We start from the raw sequence: 22,457 nt of genomic DNA on the forward strand, positions 1-22,457 counted from the left end.
ATGATTTCACAGCACTTTACGTCCACGCTCTCCGCCGCCACAGAGACCAGAGAAGAGGGAGAGGTAATCCCACTGAAAGGGCACTGGTGGGCACTTTTTCATTTTCTTTATCAGAGCTTATAGTGGAAAGGAATACTGTCTGGAATAGAAAGGTCAAACAGTCATCACCGAGATTGTTCACTCCAACAATTGCTTTGCCCCATAAAGATAGTTCTATTGTGTCCCCACTTAAAAAACGATTGAAAACTACAACGAATTGATAGAATGTATTTGCGCCCATTCTACCCTCTTCTAGTCAAGAGCACTACGTGAACATTGTGGTGTAGTAGGTGAAACATTAGTGGAAGGGTTCTGGACTTTAACACTGAAACATTTTAACACTGAGCTGGTTCATCTCGATAAGGTGACTGAGAGGAAATACAATGGGATTAGTCCTTTTTCATACTGTGTGTGTGTGTGTGTGTGTGTGTGCGTGCATGCATGCGAAAGACGTGAAAGGGTGTGTGAGTGTGCATGTGTGAAAGACGCACAGGGGAGACCAGAGAGACTTAAAGCCAGGGCTAACGTGGCCCATTGATGACCATTGAGAACTTAATGAAGCAGCTTTTCTTCCCAGTCCCGCTGTGTTCTTTCTCTATAGTAGGGGGTCAGAGTCTTTTCTTTCTCTTTTAGAGGAGGGCTCTTTGATTGTTGTGGCCTTGAAAGCAAAGAGTAAAAGCAATGCGTCTTCCCGGGCCTGGTCCTGGTTTATTTTGGGGAGGAAGCAAACTAGATGAGACCACCGAGCAGAAGAGATTTTCAGTCAAGAGTTTGACGGTACGGTGAGGGAGCCAGGATGGTCCGGACAGTGAAGTGGAGTTGAAACAAGCAGGAGAGTGGATATAGGGGATGCAGGGAGGGAGGGAGGGAAGAAGAGAGGGAAAGAAAAAGGGAGTTAATGAAAAATTTAAGCAACGTTAGCACAGACATGAGTGAGCACAGTTAGCTAGGGAAAACCAGGGAACGAGGGATGGGGGAGGTGAGAAAGAGGGAAGGAGTGGAGAGGAGGGAGAGTTCAAGGAATGAATGAAATTAAGAATGAAGAGAGGGGAGAGGGGGTCGAGAGAGGGGCGGGTGGCTAAGAGAGGGGGGGGGGGGTGGAGGATAAACGGAGCCCCTTTTCTGAACACCTCCCCCTTTGCTCCCGTGGAGAGGAGCAGCCTGACCCCAAAAAGCTTTGTGAAAGTTCCCTCAGTGGAGGGAGACGGAAAGAGAGACACTGGAGAAAAGAGAAAGGAGAGGCACTGGGGATAAAATAAGAGTTGGGGAAAAGAAAGTGAGAGGAGGGACAAAGTTGAGTTGCAGAGGCGGAGAGAGACAGAGACAGAGACAGAGAGGAACATAGAGAATAGGGAACTAAATATAAACAAGAAGCAAGTGAGTTAGAGAGAGAGTGAAGGGGATCAAGTACGCATGTGAGAGAGAGATTGAGAGAGAAAGAAGGAGAGCTGCAGCAGTCACCCTCTCTGGTCTTCCCTGACGTGTCATGGATTTGCGGTGCTGGATATCCCTCCTGTTTGGACTAGTTGGGAATCCTGTGGCAGGTCTGGAAAACTAGTTGGGAATCCAGTGGTCAGTCTGGAGTAACAAGAGCAATAGCAGCATCCAGCAGAAGGAAGGAAATATGCCTTCTGTGTCTCTCAGCCTGCCCGCAGCCCTAGCTGGGCAAGCCCGCACCTGGGTCTGCCTCTCCTGCATGTTCTGGGTGAGCTGTGTTTGTCTGTAAATGTGTGTGGGTGGGTTGTGAGACTGTATTGGTGTGTGTGTGTTTGTGGGTGTATGTGAGGGGTATGGGTGTGGGGGTCTGTTTTTGTGTGTGTGTGCGTGTGTGTTTTTGTGTTTGGGGGTCTGTTTTCATGTCATTTCTCCAGGTAAACTGGATGGACTACACTTCCCAAGGGGATTATGTAGGGTGGTCAACCCATTGAAGTGGAATGGGGGTCTGAGGGCCTGTTGGGTGGTCTGGGTGGTCTGCACTGCCAATGGGGAGTGAGGGTATTAGGGTGCTGGATTGTTGGGGGGGTGAGATGAAGAGGGGGGAAACTTCAGTCAGAGAAGTTGTGAGAGAGGGATGACTCTGTTCCCTTAATCTCTGAGTTGACCCATTCCTGTCATCTTTACCCTTCCCTTAAAAGCTGGTTCAGTCTGACTCTCTCTCTCTCCCTCCCTCTCTCTCCCTCTCTCTCTGCCTGGCCGAGACACAAAGCTATTTTTGCTCTCTCTTGTATAATTTAATCCAACGTGTGTTTGCTCTCTGCAAGGGGTTTGTGTGTGTGTATGTGTGTGTGCTTTCGGAGCTGTGCTGAGAATGTCCAAATGCTCATAGGTATGGAGGTGTGCACAAAGGTGTGTCTTTTACCTTTGTGAACTATGTTGTACTACGTTCTTCCCATTACCCTACATCAGTGACGTGAAATAACTGGACAGGTGGAAACAAAGTCTCCATAGTGGCCATGTCCACCATACTGGTAGTCTCTGTTTTCAGATCGACCCATATACTTTTCGAAGAACTTAATCGAGAGAGGAGAACCACGGTGCAGCTGATTGAGATGGAACTATGATGGGATGGCCCTTTGGTCTATCTCTGCTCCTCTGTCAAACTATGGTTCTGGAGAGACTTAACTGACCCCTTGATTAGTTCATCAGCATTATTCCCTTTAGGGGAGGGGGTTTGTTAAAGGACACCAAAGCCCACCAGCTAAGCTCCTAGTCACTGATTGACTGCTTTTAGGAGGCTGTATAACAATGCAACTTACTTCAGGGTGAAATTCAATCAAACCTCTCTCAGTAAACGTTCCTGAAGAATGTTTGTTTACATAACCGTTGCCAGGCACACGTCTTTTTATGAAACCTGGAAGCGTCTACCAATGAGTCTATTTATCAGTACTTCAAAGTCATTCTGTGACTTTATTTCACTATTTGAGCCATACATTAATAAGGTATGTTTCCCGTTTTTTGTTTGTTGGTAAAGTCAGGGAACGGAGTTTAGGCTGAGGTGGTTTGGAGACCAAGCTCAAGAGTGAGGGCCACAATGAAGAGTTATGTGTTTCCAGCTGCAGAAGCAGTTACTGTCTAGTGAAGGGAGATGCAGGAAACGGACCTCCTCTATGAAACAGACTGGCGCTATCTGCTAGGCAAGCAGAAAGAGGAGGACCCCCCCCCCCCCGAAAGCCCAGAACGTCTGAACTGTCTTGGCTGAATTCAGATTTTTCTGCTACAGACAGAAACAGTTGCTTTCAGAAAATATGAAATGACGTGAAATGACAGAAGATGACAGTCAAGACGCAGGAAATGAAGTCGCAGAAGACACTGGCCAACCTGAAGGGAAAAGTGAAAAGGGGATGGCATAAGAAGGCGCGAGAGAAGACCTTGCAAGAGGACAACATCGATACCTGAAACACCAATCTCAGGATGTTCTTCCACAATACACTTGTGAATTATTGATAAGATCCACAATGGGTTTATGGACAGTTTTCCAGAGTTTCTCAGAAAAGGCCAATGGCAAACAAATCAACTGTCCTCCAAAAAGGCTTGAAAATATGCCAAGAAACATAATCTTGTCAGTGAGGGTCATTCTTAGGTTGCATAAGTCTTTCATGAGCAAGGTGACTGGAAGAGAATACTTGTTATAAAGAGTGTACATTGTTTGAGCCCCGACACTACAGAAAAAGGACTTAACTCCGCCCAGAAGTATGATGTCACATGGGTACATTCCCTCTGCTCGACTCTATGACCCTTAGCGGTACTAATGGGAGTGGTTATAAGCCTGTGACATCATCCGTTTAAGTGCTGATAACGTATCAGAAGGTTAAGAACAAAACCTCAGATTTCAATTTATGATTGAAATTCCTTTTTAAGTGCAAAGTGTACAGATTTAAAGAGGACCTTTGGTGGTGTATTAATGGCCACTTCTACCAATATGCAAGGGCTTACGAAGGATTTTAAAGTAAACATTTCTTGCTGCCATGAGCCTCTGATTTAAAACAACACTACTTCAGAGTGTCACCTACAACTATAAGCCAAAGCAAATATTGACCCTTGCCTAAACCTCCAAGCTGTCAAAGTGGTCAAATAGCTTAATGGAATGATCAATGTCCATTAACCTACATTTAGTCAATCTGGAGACCAGGACAGTATAGTCTTCTCAGTGCCGGTCCAGAGTCAGAGTCAGGGGGAGACCAGGACAGTATAGTCCTCTCAGTGCAGGTCCAGAGTCAGAGTCAGGCTCATGCTGGGGTGTTGTCGTGGTCAGTATCTCAAAGGCCCCAGTCTGGGGTACACACGTGTCAGATACGGTGCTTAGTGGGTTGGTTGAGGATTTTTATTTCCTACATCTTTAACACCATCTCTTTTATTTTAATCTATTCCCCTCTCTGCTCATTTACCTCAGTCTCCCCCTCTTTCTATCTCTTTGTCCTGTAGCTGGTTTGCCCCCCCCCCCTCAGTTCCTATAGGATTACCTATGATTTGAGTGAAAGAGAGTTGCACATGTGGGGCCCCTTTGAAATATGGCAGCGTTTCTGTAATTGCAACATCTGGCTATACGTTGCCCCAATGCTTTGCAGACATAATGGATTTGCCATGCAGTCCCTTTTCCGGCATGCCTCCTCCATTTCATCATTCCCAATCGCGTTCAATCGGACACATGCTTTATCTCGGAGTTCCACTCTGTGTGTGGTGTACGTTCCATTAGTTCAGGGTGCAGCAATGGAGCGGAACAGTGAAACTCTGAGCGGCGTTCCGAAGTGTAGACCACCACTCCTTCTCACTACATAAAAGGGTGTTTAAGATTGGCCCTCAGCCTTCCCTGGCCCTCTCGCCATCTCCGCATGGATTAGAACTCCAATCTGGAATGGCTCTACGTTCCTGTCCCAGCTTGTTGTTTAAATCAAATCAACAGTTATTGGTCGTGTACACAGGTTTGCAGATGTTATAACAGGAGCAGTGAAATGCTTGTTTCTAGATTCAGCGATGCAGTAGAATGTCTCGCAAATACAATACAAAAACACAAATAATCAAAACATCTAAACAAGAAATCAAGAAATGACAATTAACAATCCAGAGTATATTTCTATAGTGAGCATGTGTCAGAATCCAGCATGTAAATAAGTGGTGTGTATAAACAGTATATAATTTGGAAAGAAAATGGTATGTAGTAGGTATATTAGGATGGGGTATGTTGAGAATACAGTAAATACATACAGAGTGAGTAAACAACAGTATATAAACAGAATATGAGGTGGTCAGCGTTTCAATTACTATATAAACTCAGCAAAGAAAGAAACGTCCTCTCACTGTCAACTGCGTTTATTTTCTGCAAACTTAACATGTGCAAATATTTGTATGAACATAACAAGATTCAATAACTGAGACATGAACTGAACAAGTTCCACAGACTTGTGACTAACAGAAATGGAATAATGTGTCCCTGAACAATTCTTTTTGTTTTTATTTCACCGTTATTGAACCAGTTCTCATTTGCAACTGCGACCTGGCCAAGATAAAGTAAAGCAGTTCGACACATACAACAACACAGAGTTACACATGGAATAAACAAACATACAGTCAATAATACAGTAGAAAAAGTATATATACTGTATGTGCAAATGAGGTAAGATAAGGGAGGTAAGGCAATAAATAGGCCATGGTGGCGTTTCTGGACATTTCTGGGGGGAATAGCCCTCACCCTCCGATCCAACAGGTCCCAGACATGCTGTCAGAACACTGACATTCCTGTCTTGCAGGAAATCACGCACAGAATAAGCAGTATGACTGGTGGCATTGTCATGCTGGAGGGTCATGTCAGGATGAGCCTGCCGGAAGGGTACCACATGATGGAGGAGGATGTCTTCCCTGTAACGCACAGCGTTGAGATTGCCTGCAATGACAACAAGCTCAGTCCGATGATGCTGTGACACACCGCCCCAGACCATGGTGGACCCTCCACCTCCAAATCGCTCTCGCTCCAGAGTACAGGCCTCGGTTTAAAGTTCATTCCTTCAACGATAAACACAAATCCGACTATCACCCCTGGTGAGACAAAACTGCAACTCATCAGTGAAAAGCACTTTTTGCCAGTCCTGTCTAGTCCAGCGATGGTGGGTTTGTGCCCATAGGCGATGTGATGTCTGGTGAGGACCTGCCTTACAACAGTTCTACAATCCCTCAGTCCAGCCTCTCGCAGCCTATTGCGGACAGTCTGAGCACTGATGGAGGATTGTGAGTTCCTGGTGTAACTCGGGTAGTGGTTGTTGCCATCCTGTACCTGTCCCGCAGGTGTGATGTTCGTATGTAACGATCCTGTGCAGGTGTTGTTACATGTGGTCTGCCACTGCGAGGACGATCAGCTGTCCGTCTTGTCTCCCTCTAGCGCTGTCTTAGGCGTCTCACTGTACGGACATTGCAATTTATTGCCCTGGCCACATCTGCAGTCCTCATGCCTCCTTGCAGCATGCCTAAGGCCCGTTCCCACAGATGAGCAGGGACCCTGGGCATCTTTCTTTTGGTGTAGAAAGGCCTCTTTTGTGTCCTAAGTTTTCATAACTGTGACCTTAATTGCTTAATTGTGTAAGCTGTTAGTGTCTTAACGATCGTTCCACAGGTGCATGTTCATTAATTGTTTATGGTTCATTGAACAAGCATGGGAAACAGTGTTTAAACCCTTTACAATGAAGATCTGTGAAGTTATTTGGATTTTTACGATTTATCTTTGAAAGACAGGGTCCGGAAAAAGGTCCGTTTCTTTTTTTGCTGAGTTTACAGTGGGCATTTGTCTCAAGGTGCAGGGCTGAGTACTGGGCAGGTAATCGGCTAGTGATGCTTTTCAACAATCTGGTGGCCTGGAGATATAAGCTGTTTTTCAGTCTCTCAGTCCTGGCTGTGATGCACATGTCCTGTTACATCTCTGTCTGCCAGAAGGTAAGAGAATGAATAGACCATGGCTCGGATGGCTGAGGTACTTGATGTCCTTCTTGGCCTTCCTTTGACACAGAGTGCTGTAAATGTCCAGGAGGGCAGGCAGCGTGCCCCCGTTAATGCGTTAGGCTGACCGCACCACCCTCTGGAGAGCCATGTGGTTGAGAGCGGTCCAGTTGTCGTACCAGGTAGAAATTCAGCCCGACAGACTGCTCTCAATATGCATCTGTAGAAGTTTGTGAGGGTCTTAGGGGCCATGCCGATTTTGTTTCAGCCGTCTGTGGTTGCTGAGGCGCTGTTGCGCCTTTATTCACCACGGTGTCGGTGTGGCTAGACCATTTCAGGTCCTCAGTGATGTGCATGCCAAGGAACTTGAAGCTTTTGACCCTATCCACTGCGGCCCTCTCCTCTGTCTCCTGTTGTCCACGATCAGGTCCTTTGTTTGTTTTACATTGAGTGAGAGGTTATTATCCTGGCACCACTCCACCTTGGGTCTAACCTTCTCCCTGTAGGCTGTCTGGTCGTTGTTGGTAATCAGGTCTACTGTTGTGTTGTCAGAAAACTTGTTGATTGAGTTGGAGTTGTGCGTAGCCGTGCAGTCTTGGGTGAACAGGGAGTACAGGAGGGGGCTGAGCACACATCCCTGGGGGGCCCTCGTGTTGAGGATCAGCGTGACGGAGGTGTTGTTGCCTACCATCTCCACCTGGGGTTGGCAAGTGGGGACAACAGACTGGCATAGGGAGAGGTTGAATATGTCCGTAAACACTCCAGCCGGGGGTGCAAATTGATTTTGCTAGTCGCTCTCACGCAGATATCATATTAAAAACTGTGCTGTCTCCGCTGCCAAGAGGGGGGCCGCTAAAATGTTTTGCTCCCAAGGTGGGGGGGCAACATTTTGTTTAGGTCCCCCAAAAGGCTAGGACAGGCTCTGAGTGAATATGTGGGTATGGATGCGGGTACGCAGACCCGCGGGCCACTGCGGCCCCTCATGATGAGTTCTGATTTTTTTGTGAGCCCCACCACCATCAAAGTTGCCCGTCCCTGCTCTGGCTGGAAGACCTGTATTGGGTTTGTCACATTTTCTTGTGGGAAAGAGATACTCTGATCAATAGGAAAGAACATCTGTCTTCCAGTTCCCTAATATATCCTGTTTTGGGGATTCAATATTGCTTTAGTTAGCGGTTTGACTAGTTTTTTCCCCTATGCATGTCCTCTTTTCTCTGATTTTGTTTTGTAATATGGCTTCAATGTTGTATTGGATCAATAGCAGAAGTAAGTGTTCTGATGAGACAGGCTGATAGTTTGTGACAACCCTCAGAAAAAATGTGGAGGATTGGGTCCACACATGCTGCCACAGAAAACAACCCAGATGTGTGTAGAGTGCTGCCATCCTCTACTCTCCATAGATGGTTCATGTCACTCATCAACAACTGTTTTGAGCGTTGGCTGAGTTCCCAAACACTGGCTTTAATATGGGGAGCTTTTGATGTTCCTCTTGTGGCTTTAACTATTTAACCTTTCCCAGGTTTATTTCTGGCTTAGTTGTTTTGTTTCACTTGGGGTTACCCATAGTTTGTCATAGAAACAGACCATGATCCTTCAGAGAGAGCCTGATCACCAGCGTCAATCATTCCCCAATAAACAAAATCCCTTGTGGCTATGGAGACGAAATAGCACCACATTATTAGGATCACTAGCAAGGACTTCAGTTGAGTTTGGTCTCCCTTTATGAGTGCAGTGAGACCGAGGCAGGCAATTGAGGTGAATAAGCCATTTATGAAGTGTTATGGAATTCTCTGCAGGTCTGAGCTGCGTCCAGTCTGCTACGGGATTTGCCTGGAGACTAGAGTTGCATGTGAGAAGACTCCTACCTTATATTTAGCATTATCAGATAGGGTTATACTCTCTTGGTCGTCTCTTGCTAAAACGGGTCAAGTTTGCTTGCATAAGATAGATTGAGTGATAGAGTGCAGGCTATGACCAAATACTATTTTGGTCAGTGGGCAGTTATCCTTTGAGCACTATGTGCTTAGTACATTCAGTGGCCGGCTGCCCGGAACCAGGTAAAGCATATTCCTGGACAAAAAAATCACATTCTCCACTGAGCATGCATTCTGTGAATGCCAGTTCTTGAAAATATGCTTCTTTGCGGAAAGGCTCGGCTTGAGCCCACTTGCGTAAACATTTTTACATTCAGCACCAGAGTTTTACATTCCAGAATTTACATGCGTTGCTTTGAGAAACACAGTATGGTATTTCAACATGCTCCACAGCCATTTTGCTCTGTAGACTGCGGAATTCAACTGAAAGAGAGTTCAATAAAGCCTTGCAGGTGACATCACTCATACGGGGTTGGTTAGGCTGGACCTGATTCCAGTGGAGGTCAGGATTCATCGAACAGGAAGTGAGACATGTCTGTGGGGCGAGACATAAATGAGAGCCGAGAGTCCAGACCTCCTCCATCCTCCATCCTCCCGCAATCATTCACAACTCATCACAAACTGGCCTTGGCTACATACCATAGGCTACTGAGCTTATATGTGTATGTAGGTGTGTGTGTGTGTGTGTGTGTGTGTGTGTGTGTGTGTGTGTGTGTGTGTGTGTGTGTGTGTGTGTGTGTGTGTGTGTATGTGTGTAATTAGCCCTATGTCCTATGTCACAGACATGTCTGTGGGGCGAGACATAAATGAGAGCCGAGAGTCCAGACCTCCTCCATCCTCCATCCTCCCGCAATCATTCACAACTCATCACAAACTGGCCTTGGCTACATACCATAGGCTACTGAGCTTATATGTGTATGTAGGTGTGTGTATGTGTGTGTGTGTGTGTGTGTGTGTGTGTGCGTGCGTGCGTGCGTGCGTGTCTGTGTGTGTGTTAAAACAAATGGACTGCTATGTGTGAGTCAATATGAAGGTTCACGCATTCCTGTATTGTTCCTGTATTGTGAGGGATTTTGGCCTCAGTTTTGATCCCTTGTTGCGTCTATAAACTCCACTTTCTGGCTTGCTTGTGAACACTGCCTTCACCGTATATGGCCATGTTGAGCTTCTGATACATTCAGCACCTGAATCAAGTGTGAGCCATGCCAGAACATTTCAACATGAATACTCGCCCAATAGACCTCCACTGCCGTGACGAGCTGTAAATTCTAAGGCTCTTTCTCAATTGTCCAAAAGTCCCCCCCCCCCCCCCCCCAGCTCGTTCCCATTATCTCATTCCCTTCTTCTAGAGAATGCTCAAAAGGTAAAAACAATGTGGTGGAAACTCATCATTAGGCTTTCCTACTCTTGATCAGATATTCTCAGAACAGTGCAGATGAAGAAGAGGAGAATAGGACAGATCTTAAGACAATTGAGAAAGAGCCCCAAGTTTGTTTTTCCTTGCTTGATAAAGCTCTTCAGCTCCTATTATTGATGCCTCTCTTCCCCTAACCAGTAGTAAATTATTGGGCTAGTCTGCTGACAGCCAGGGATTTTACACCCTGATAACAACAACAGCAATGATACAGGTGTGTCTGAGGCTGGGCGAGGTGCCCACTAGCTGAATACAGTAGTCTGCCAGCTCCTCCCATGCTGCCAGCATCCAAGGAGGCATTGTCTGACCGACTTATGGGGGAAAAGAGTGTAGCAAAAACAATGGCTTCTGCGTCTGTCAGTTACAACATTACTCTTTGCAGAAAATCTGAAGCGACCATAATTCATGCCCTTAGCTTTATCATCAATGTTTTCATTTGAGGAGCTCTGTTGCCACAAAACAGAAAGACCATGTTGTATTTCAGTGTCTGCTTCTTGAGATAAAACAGCCTTCTTTATCAGATTCTACAAATCTCCTGTGTGGAATTTGTTACGAGTGCGAAAATGAGACCTCTGTGTAAGATACATGTGTAACTTCATTATTTATGATGGGATATAAGAGAGACTAAGTCCCACAGGGGCGTGTTTGCCTTTATGAGGCGTATAGTGAGGTGGTTGTTCTCCGCGGGATGACCGTTAGGCCTATGTACTATAACAAGTTGTGGAGCAGGCCGTGGTTTATGTCACCACCACCCACTCCATTATGTGCAAAGGTCTGTGTCAGTTTAAAGAAAGTACTTTCGGGGTTATGAAGCCTCATCAATTGTCAATCATCAAGCCAAATTGTAGCACTGGTGAAAGCATGCATGCTGTCTTTTCTGGGCAAAGAGCTCATTTCTGATGATGAACTTGGTTACTTTAAACTGAGCATGGATTTGGACCATTAAAGCAGGCTGCTTGCGGGAAGAGGTTTACAGAGGTTTTTGGGGCGTGCTTCTCCAGTGTTGCTCAATTTCTGACATTTATTTTCATTTGCTGCAATGTCTCTACGGCTTCTGGGAGAAAATGATGTTCTGGTTTTGCGAAACAAGTGCCGACTCCGCCAAACGAATTAGGTGATGTCATTCAATATCAAGTCCAATTGAACTGCTTTTCGTGCATGGTTATGATTAAATAATGGTTAAAGAATTCAAAACAAAAGCAATGACATGCCATTTTAATAGTGTAATGGCCTTACTCCCTGCTCTCTCTTCTCTCAACTTAATCATCATAGTCTCTTTATCTTTGTGGAATTTTCCGAAATAAGTCTTTATTTTATCTCAGCATTGCACTAAATTTGAGTTGGGAAAGCACCAGGAAATGTTTAATTTTTTCTTGTAGAGCTTGTAGATGCCATGACGCCAGGATGCTGCTACGTACTTTTTTTTTTGAGTGTGGCTGAGTTCCAAAAGGGTTGTTTTGGCAGTCCCCATAGGATAACCCTTTTTGGTTCCAGGAAGAACACTTTTTTGGTTCCAGATAGAACTATTTTGGGTTCCATGTAGAACCTTCTGGGGAAATGGTTCTACATGGAACTCAATTGGGCTCTACCTGTAACCAAAATAGTTTTACCTGGAACCAAAAAGAGTTCTTCAACGGGTTATCATTTCCCGAAGAGTGTGGGTTGTTATTTCTCCCGGGTCGGGACAGGACGACGTGACCGGAAGCCACTGTGTCCAGTCTGCCTCTGGGGGTGGAACATACTTGAGTTAACCATCCCTGCAGATACCTGCAGACTGAGAACCAAAGCATTGTTATTGTTCAAAGTCAATGTTCTGTTTAGAAGTTGGGTTTCAGTGAGTTTAGTTGAGAGACTTTCAGCTGTCTTTTCATGTTATACCTTGTTAATGACTTAAGTTCAGACTATAGATTTGTTGTTGTCTAAATGGATATAGACCTAAAGTGGTGTTTATCTTAAGCAGTTGTGGGTTGACACTGAATTAACTCTGGTAGTGAGATGTGGTGTGTTTGCATAGTGTAAAGTACAATTTTACAGACATTTGTGACTCATAAATGTAACATGTTTATGCAAGATGTATGCACTCTATTAATGCATACTGACTTTCACATACAACCGCTGTTTACATGGGCTCCCGAGTGGTGCAGCGGTCTAAGTCACTGCATCTCAGTTCTAGAGGCGTCACTACAGATCCTGGTTTGATTCCAGGCTGTATCACAACCGGTCGTGATTGGAAGTCTCATCTGGCGATGCACAATTGGCCCAGCATCGCCGGGATAGGCAGTCATTGTAAATAAGAATTTGTTCTTAACTGACTAGCCTAGTTAAATTAAGGTTAAATAAATAAACATAACTCGATAGTGGATTGAGACTAGATTCAAAGTCTGTACTTAATGCTTCTCTCCCTCCATTCTGTTGATTAGCCTGTGAAAAAATGGGTGATTTTCTCTCTTCACTTCTGGATGACTGAGTCATTTTCTCCCTGGGATCCACCTCACTGAGATGAAAATGCATGTTGAGAGAAAGAGAGGGAGCGAGAGAGGGAAAGATTGGAATGCCTGAGGTGAATTTCTCCCTAAATGAAATCAGGTGACCGTCCATTGTGAGGCCGGTGGATGGAGGAAAGGAGAGTCGTAGAGGAGGAGGAGATGAGAGAAAGAAAAGGTCAAATTCCTCCCTTCATCAAATCAAATTTTATTTGTCACATGCACAGAATACAACAGGTGTAGACCTTACAGTGAAATGCTTAATTACAAGCCCTACGGGATCGGTGTCCCTAAACAGGGACGGTTGTTGCTAAGGTGCGCTAATGTGACTAGAATGACATTGTATACAACAGCCAACTTTCCGGGACACAGACATGTCTAGTATGGGCAGAAAGCTTAAATTCTTGTTAATCTTGACTGCAATTTTGTCCAATTAACAGTAGCTTTTACAATGAAAAATGCTATTGTTTGAGGAGAGTGCACAATAACAAATAACTTTTATCACAGCAACTGGTTTGATACATTCACCTCTGAAGATAAATAATGTACTTACATTCAGTAATCTTGCTCCGACTTGTCATCCTGAGGGTCCCAGAGATAAAATGTAGCATAGTTTTATTTGATAAAATAAATGTTTATGTTCAAATGTAGGAACTGGGTTCTACAGTTTGAACCCCTGCTGTCTCTGACTCCACACCCACCAGGCCCGGCCATCTAGATGTGTGAAAGTTAGTGTATAAGCTATTGATCCATCATGTATGACATTCCTGGGAGTGTATAAACGTAAATTTTTTATTACCATAGCATTTTTGACTTGATATTGCAGTAATGTAATTCTTCACGAGATAAGTCTGAAACTATGCACACACACTGCTGCCACCTGATGGCCAAATTTAAATGACACCTATACTCCTATCTGGCCTTTCTCTTGCATTTAAAATATATATATAGAAAACACAAGTTTCTTTCTTTGTATTATCTTTTACCAGATCTAATGTGTTATATTCTCCTACATTCATTTCACATTTCCACAAACTTCAAAGTGTTTCCTTTCAAATGGTATCAAGAATATGCATGTCCTTGCTTCAGTTCCTGAGCTACAGGCAGTTAGATTTGGGTATGTAATTTTAGGTTAAAAAAAGGTCTGATACTTAAGAGGTTAAATTAAAGTTTTGAGAGTGTTAACTAAGAAACTATTTACTAAAATAAACTTAAGTAAAAAATAAGAAAAATTGAAAAATAACAAATAATTAAAGGGCAACAATATAATAACAGTAGTGAGGCTATATACACAGGGTACTGGTATAGAGTCAATGTGCGGGGGCACAGGTTAGTCGAGGTAATAGATGTAATATGTGCATGTACAGTGCCTTGCAAAAGTATTCATCCCCCTTGGCGTTTTTCCTATTTTGTTGCATTACAACCTGTAATTTAAATTGATTTTTATTTGGATTTTATGGCATACTGTAACGGTCGTCGTATGAAGAAGGTGTGGACAAAAGCGCATTGTGGTAAGTGTTCATGTTATTTTTTATTTAAAATGAACACAAAACAAAATAACAAAGAGAATGAATGAAAACAAAACAGTCCTGTCAGGTGCAGAAACAGAAAACAACTACGCACAAGCCATAGTGGGAAAACAGGCTGCCTAAGTATGGTTCTCAATCAGAGCCAACGATAAACAGCTGCCTCTGATTGGGAACCATACCAGGCCAAACACAGAAATACAAAAACATAGAACAACACATAGAATGCCCACCCCAACTCACACCCTGACCAAACTAAAATAGAGATATAAAAAAGGAACTATGGTCAGGACATGACACATACACAAATTAGTCCCAATTGGTGACGTGAAATTTAAAAAAAATGACTTGTTTCAAAATATTCTACAAAATAAAAAACGGAAAAGTAGTGTGTGCATATGTATTCACACCCTTTGTTATGAAGCCACTAAATAAGATCTGGTGTAACCAATTACCTTCAGAAGTCACACAATTAGTTAAATAAAGTCCACCTGTGTGCAATCTAAGTCTCACATGATCTGTCACATGAGCTCAGTAAATATACACCTGTTCTGAAAGGCACCAGAGTCTGCAACACCACTAAGCAAGGGGCAACACCAAGCAAGAGGCACCATGAAGACCAAGGAGCTCTCGAAACAGGTCAGAGACAAAGTTGTGGAGAAGTACAGATCAGGTTTGGGTTATAAAAAAATATCAGAAACTTTCAGCACCATTAAATCCATTTTTTTTAAATGGAAAGAATATGGCACCACAACAAACCTGCCAAGAGAGGGCCGCCCACCAAAACTCACGGACCAGGCAAGGAGGGCATTAATCAGAGTCAACAAAGAGACCAAAGGTAACCCTGAAGGAGCTGCAAAGCTCCATAACGGAGATTGGAGTATCTGTCCATAGGACCACCTTAAGCCGTACACTCCACAGAGCTGGGTTTTACGGAAGAGTGACCAGAAAAACAGCCATTGCTTAAAGAAAAAAATAAGCAAACAAAAACTTTTGGTTTTCGCCAAAAGACATGTGGGAGACTCCGCAAACATATGGAAGAAGGTACTCTGGTCAGATGAGACTAAAATTGAGCTTTTTGGCCATCAAGGAAAATGCTATGTCTGGCGCAAACCCAACACCTCCCATCATCCCGAGAATACCATCCCCACAGTGAAGCATGATGGTGGCAGCAGCATGCCGTGGGGATGTTTTTCCATCAGCAGGGACTGGGAAACTGGTCAGAATTGAAGGAATGATGGATGGCGTTTAACAGGGAAATTCTTGAGGGAAACCTGTTTCAGTCTTCCAGAGATTTGAGACTGGTTCATCTTCTAGCAGGACAAGCATACTGCTAAAACAACACTTGAGTGGTTTAAGGGGAACATGTAAATGTCTTGGAATGGCCTAGTCAAAGCCCAGACCTCAATCCAATTGAGAGTCTGTGGTATGACTTAAAGATTGCTGTCCACCAGTGGAACCCATCCAACTTGAAGGAGCTGGAGCAGCTTTGCCTTGAAGAATGTGCAAAAAATCCCAGTGGCTAGATGTGCCAAGTTTATAGAGACATGCCCCAAAAGACTTGCAGTTGTAATTGCTGCAAAAGGTGGCTCTACAAAGTGTTGACTTTGGGGGGGGGGTGAATAGTTATGCGCGCTCAAGTTTTCTGTTTTTTTTGTCTTATTTGTTGTTTGTTTCACAATAAAAAATATTTAGCATATTCAAAGTGGTAAGCATGTTGTGTAAATCAAATGATACATACACCTCCCCAAAAATAAATTTGAATTCCAGGTTGTAAGGCAAGAAATTAGGAAAAATGTCAAGGGAGTGAATACTTTCGCAAGCCACTGTATGTGTGTACGGTCACTGTGGGGACAACATCATTGATTCACTTGTTGATGAAGCCAGTGACTGATGTGGTGTACTCAATGCCATCGAAAGAATCCTGGAACATATTCCAGTCTGTGCTAGCAAAACAGTCCTGTAGCTTAGCATCTGCGTCATCTGACCACTTCCTTATTGAGCGAGTCACTGGTACTTCCTGCTTTAGTTTTTGCTTGTAAGCAGGAATCAGGAGGATAGAGTTATAGTCAGATTTGGTGGGCGAGGGATATATTTTTTACAAAATCTCTTGTGTGTGGAGTAAAGGTGGTCTAGAGTTTTTTTCCTCTGGTTGCACATGTAATATGCTGGTAGAAATGAGGTAAAACGGATTTAAGATTCCCTGCATTAATGTCCCCGGCAAATAGGAGTGCAGCCTTTGGATGAGCATTTTCTTGTTTGCTTATGGCCTTATACAGCTCGTTGAGTGCAGTCTTAGTGCCAGCATCTGTTTGTGGACAGCAAAGAAAAATATAGATGAAAACTTTATTGGTAAATAGTGTGGTCTACAGCTTATCATGAGACACTCTACCTCAGGCGAGCAAAATCTTGAGACTTATATTTCGTGCTCCAGCTGTCATTTATAAATAGACACAGATCACCACCCCTTTGTCTTACTGGAGGCAGCTTTTCTATCTTGCCGAAAACCTAGCCAGCTGTTATGAGCCCTACTTTTTACAACCTTTTGTATGAAACAAAGGATCGATGATGAAGATGAGATCTGGGCATCTGAGTGCATCTAGAGACACGACAATGAGGCTGGTGGACACAAAACCAACTCTTCTCGTGTGTTTGCGGAGAGAGTTTATCTTCCCTAGCCTTTGAAACTGCTGCTCAGTGCCTTGTAGTCCCACATGCATCATGAATTATTAAATCTGGTCTTTGCAGAGCAGATGCCTCACAGGCAACGGACAGGACTTTTTTTCTATTCCACATTTCACGTACTTTTCCATTTTCACTGGGTTGTATAAATGTACAGATTTTTTCTAAAAGTAATTTAAATGAAGTGTTTACTACTTACATAACGGTAAATCTTCCTGTGACTTACTTGTTTCTTTATCCACGTCAAAGCATGTAAGTTAAATTATGATCACTTCTCATACCAAAATATTTCAGCACTGCAAGGGTTTAAAGTAACATTTAGTGTCATTCAAACATATCTATTTATTTTTTCAAAAACGCTAATTTGAAACTCCATAGCAGTTTTGATGGAAAAGACAGCTATCTAATAACTAGGTTCACTTCTTCAGCTTGTTGACTCCCTGTTTGGGAATGACAGGGTTTGGGAGAAGGACAGGACACTTCGCCAACTGTCTCTGACCGTCAACGACCCTACCATCGAGGGAATTCCTGCCCTGAGACGGGCTGTGCTATGGATACCAGCTTAGGGGGGCACGTTCAAACTCACTTCCCCACCTCCTTGCCTTTCTTCCTTCTTTTCATCCACCCTTCTTTTTTATTTCCTCTCTCTTACTCTTTCCTGTCTCTCTTTCCTCTTCTCATTCCTCTCTTTTTTGTGTGTGTGATAAGGATGAAGAATTCATTGGCTCTCTTACAAAACTATCAGTTAGCCACCACCAGTGGATTCTCCTAAAAGCATGCCTGTCAAAAATCTTTGGGAATTTCACATAAATGTTCCAATAGCTGGTACAATCCCGGGGTTGGCCTCCTCTTATTGTCAGAGTTCAGTGTTCAGTGGCCCTTTATTGAAACTCCATGTGGGGGCTCCATTGTACTCACGTGATCAAAAGAAAGAGAGAGAGTGTTTGAGAGTGTGTGAGCGAGACAGAGAGAGACTGAGAGACAGAGACAGAGGGTGAGAGAGGGAGATGAAGGGAGTAGAGGCTGCCTCTGTGTGGATGTGGGGTCAGGCCAGACTGAGTGGAAGGAGATGAGATAGGTCAAGGGTGAGACGCCCCTGCCTGCTTGCGTTTTGTGAGCTGAAGAATCATAGCCTTGCGGGAGAAAACATGCATGGAGGGGGTGGGCGGTTTGGGAGAGTGAGGAGACAAGAATGGGGTTATTGGAGAAAGGGCGGGGTAGGAGCGCGAGGGATGTTCCAGCAACAGAGGGCACACACACACATGCACACACACTTCCCATAGTAGCAGATGGGACCTGTCTCAGTGACCCCACTGTGTGTCTTGTTAACATCTCACCCAAACACATGTTGTCCCATATGAGAGACGCTGTGTTAAGTAGGTTATTATCTCAGTTGAATGGATGGATTGGATGGGATCACTACTGATAAGGTTTGAGTTTCAATCTAATGTTCAATCTAACTCTCTCTCTCTCTCTCTCTCTCTCTCTCTCTCTCTCTCTCTCTCTCACACACCCTACTTGAAGGGCATAAGATAATATGGATCTGCACAGGGTTAAGTTCATAATGTTATCAAGCTCTAGAGTCTTGTTACAAGACACTATCTGAAAACCTTTTCATTCCTCCTTGTAATGCACTTTTGTAGTGGGCTCTAAGGATGGATTCATTGCCCAGACACACCAACAAACTTAGTCGGTGCCAATACCAAATGAAGTAAACCCCCAAATTAAATGAACTCCACAGAGTTTGTTAAGTGGGTAAAAAAAAAAGCTTGACAGCAGGTTTGCTGAACACATCCCAGCTATCACATTTTATTCCTTGAGAATTGATGAAATTAAAATGTTTGGTTTCCCATTGGTTCAAGAAGCCAAACGTTTCCAGACTGGTAAAACTGACGTTTTTTTTAAAAACGTTCTGAGAACGGAAGTGAACATTTTGCCTGTTCTGGGAACATACATTTTGTAGGTTACATGGAGTTTCTGAGAATGTTTTACTATGGTTCACGGAAAGTTTTCCTGTGATATTTTATTAACTTTCTGAGAACGTAGGTTATTTTGAGGTTTTTAATCAAAGCACAGATAGGACAGAAGTAAATGAATTTGCTTAGTCATTAATCAAGCAAACACATGTATTTTGTATTGTGGCACGGCATCATTGAGATTCAAAGCTATGATTCAAAGCTATGATCTTCTTTTCTCTATCCATTGGAGTCCCCTGCGCCACCAGGATGGAGCTAGCATGCCATGTTTTTTTTCTTCCTCCTACCAAGCTGTTCATTTTAGTCTATTCAAACAGACCCAATTTCAAAGGAAACAAGCACTCATTAAGAACAGGTGTGGCCAAATAGTGGATGCGGCCAAAACACAAAGCAGTTTTCCTATGCTGAGAACAGAATGTACAGTAATGTTACTAATGTTTGCTTGTGATTTTGATCGAAAGTTGCCTTAATGTTCTGAGAACATGACTTTAAATAGAACTATGAGGAAACCTGCAGAAAACTTTATTGTGAAGTCTTGAAATTCCCACAGGAGAACGTTGTTTAAAACAGTTTGTGAACATTCCCAATGTCAAACCAGTTGAAGAACGTTCCTAGAGCATTACCAAACTACATTGTGTGTAGCCATATATGCCACAGACTTGCTGAAGTGTGTGTGCGGTAAATAGAATTTATAGATTTTCTTTATTAGTCCAATGTTAATACAGTCCTAAAATGTTTTGCATATCAGCAGTCAAGTTTTCAAGATATTGGATTTGAAGCAAAGTGTCACTTGCCACATCATCATGATGATACAAAATGCATCATATGATGCAAAACAAATCATCATCTTGATGTGGCAAGTGACACTTTGCTTCTAGAAAATCCTCTTGATAACTTGACTGCTGACGTTCAAAACCGTTTGGGACTGTGTAACAGTGGACTAATGTACATACTTTCTGAAGTGTGCACTTTCGGGGGGAAAAAAAGGTGCTAAGTAGAACCACGTAGGTTCTTCAGTTTGTTTACATAGGGGAAACCTTTTTGGTGCTGGGTAGAATCCTTTTCAGAGGGTTCTATCTAGAACCCTCTATGAAGGGTTCTACCAAGAACCATATTATCATCCCAAGGTTCTTCCTAGAACCGTCTATGAAGGGTTCTACCGAGAACCCTTTTATATTTGGAGGGTTCTTCCTAGAACCCTCTATGAGCAGTTCCAATTATTTATGACAATACGTTACATTTAGCAGAGCCTTTCTTTGAAGGCCTAGTTATACCCTAACACTGTGGCGTTACGAAACTCCTGGATTACAGGTCACGTCAGTGCTGCAAGTCACATTATGCTGGCTTGCAAAGTGATGTGTAAATCCTATTGGAGCCCGACAGAGATAGGAATCCAACAAGTGGAATTGTTACTCACCTGCTACCTGGATTCAGAATGACTGCGGGGTAGGAAAAATTGAACACTGAAACTACCTTAATCATCTAAACTAGAACAACCATCTCAGTAATGGTTCCAACAAATCCAATTGCTAACAGATTGGGTTAGTTTAGAAAACTGTATTTTATTTATCTTCCTGTAGCATAAAATTCATCAACCAATCAATGTACATGCCAAAACACAGATATTACAGTAAAAACAAACAATTCTGAAAATCTCACTGCAATAGAGCATGCTGGGAAACATTCTATACAGTATGGTTCTATTTAGAACCGTTCTTGCCTTCCAAAGAATCATTCTTCCCTTCCAAAAAGGGTTCTTCAGATCAAAATGGTTATTGGTATGACCCTATCGCTCTGCTAAGAACCCTTTTGGAGTGTGTGTGTGTACTTTGCATAGGGTTGTAAACTAATGAGGTGAGGGATTTATCCTCACATGCAGCTCGGACTGAAATCAGTCTGCTTCCTCAGTATATGTGTATCAGTGTGTGTGTGAGAGATGGGGCGCCATCGAATGCAGCGCTTTTAGCGTCAAGGATGAAAAAAAGCTTCTCGAAGTGACCTTATTCAGCAGGAATTTTTTGCCTTTCCTTTCATAGTTTCCTCCATCTGGATTGGTGTGATTGACCTTTGACCTGGACAGGTGACTAATACATTCCCAGCAGGCATTCACCATACTGCTTTCACCTGTCATGATTTTTGAGAGTTATCCAACTTCAGTCTTCAGTGATATTGCGCTGTGCAAGTTTTTATCCCAGTTCATCACTTACACACCCGATTAAAAAAAATCGAATACCAGTTTTTAGTCTGAGCCACCACAAGCTGAACCAGGTGTGGTACTGGAGGGCTGGAACAAAAGCCTGCACACCCAGTAGCTCTCAATGACCCTTTAATGAGTTGGTGAATCATGGTGTATATTAAGAGGAGATGAGGAATGGATTCCATTTATACCTACTGAAATGCACCCTTGCACTCTTCCCAGAGTGCTGTAGCCCTGCCTTAAACCCTATCAGCCCATTGGGAGCCACGCCCCCAAACCACGCTCCCCACTCCCTCAGAGTTAGGGGTCTCCATTGTGTGTATGTGCGTGTGTGTATGAGTAGCTTGGAGGGATGGGACCCTGTTCCCAGGAGCTTAGCGTCTCAGCAAGGGGGCTGTGTGTACACTGGCCTTGTCCCCTGGGGGTCCAATGATGCCTGTTTCAAGCCGTCTGCCTTTGTGTCAGTCTAGCAGAGAGAAAAGGGAGGCGATGGAAAGAGCCACGGTAGGACCAGGGGCATTTGCATGGTTGGCATCACTTTGAACTATAATCCAGAGACCTTGTCTCTTGTGAATGTGAACGTACCCCCATGATTACCGTACACCCCCTCACCCCTCTCATCTCTTCCCTCCAAATCCATAGCGCCATGTATCCCAGAATCCCCCACTTTCCTCCCCGCTACAAACAATAAACAAACTCTGCAAGCAGTGGCGGCCCTCTTAATGAACGGAACCAATTAGGGTCGGGCCCCATGAAGGGAGCTCCCCTATATTGTTTTGTGCCGTTTATTTACATAGTATTTGGAGTAAACAATGGAGGCCAGGCCTCAGATGGGTGCGAAGCAGAGGAGGGCTTGTTTGTTTGGTTTCTAAAAGAGGATGAGCACTTATGGCTCCAGTCCAAATTGCTAATGGGAATTAAACCATGAGGTATTGTGCTGAGATCTGAGTGCCCCCCTCTCCTACATTCACCACCCAAAGGTGGGGAGACAAGTGACTGACATTGGAGGCCAGGCAGGAGGGATGAAGTATTTAAAAAGTGTTTTGCTGGAGTCTCTTCCATTCTGTTGCACAGCCTGATGAATAGGGGGGAGAACACTAGAAGTGTTTTATTTGGGGGTCAGCTCCTCTCTCTGAGAGGGCCAAAGACGATGGTACTCCCTGGCCTGAATAGACTGAGATTGAGACATTTTTAATGTCTGGCGTGTGTCCCTCACATTGTCTCCCTCTCTGTCTGCAGCGTGAAAGAAACTAAACTACAGTTACATTCCTGTAGTAGGCTGCAGAGCCCATGTGCGGAGAGGGACTTTCAGTCAGTTTATTTGCTATTCTGTAATGTATGTTCA

At 43.7% G+C, this 22,457-nt stretch overlaps 1 protein-coding gene across 9 annotated transcripts in view; it reads left to right on the plus strand.

Moving 5' to 3' along the window:
• Positions 1–22,457, plus strand: part of tns1b (tensin 1b) — a 233,516-nt gene that overhangs the window by 29,345 nt on the left and 181,714 nt on the right. For 5 of the 9 annotated variants that reach the window (XM_031806228.1, XM_031806232.1, XM_031806235.1 and 2 more), the window contains exon 1: positions 1,212–1,744. The exons of 1 other annotated variant lie outside the window; for it this stretch is intronic. In XM_031806228.1, coding sequence (XP_031662088.1) covers positions 1,664–1,744 — 81 coding nt within the window. In that variant the 5' untranslated portion in view covers positions 1,212–1,663. Of the gene's footprint in view, positions 1–1,211; positions 1,745–22,457 lie in introns of those variants that run through there. 3 more of the 9 variants (XM_031806229.1, XM_031806231.1, XM_031806234.1) reach the window with 1 other exon arrangement.

Source organism: Oncorhynchus kisutch, linkage group LG26, assembly GCF_002021735.2.
Source record: "Oncorhynchus kisutch isolate 150728-3 linkage group LG26, Okis_V2, whole genome shotgun sequence".
NCBI classification, from domain to species: Eukaryota; Metazoa; Chordata; class Actinopteri; order Salmoniformes; family Salmonidae; genus Oncorhynchus; species Oncorhynchus kisutch.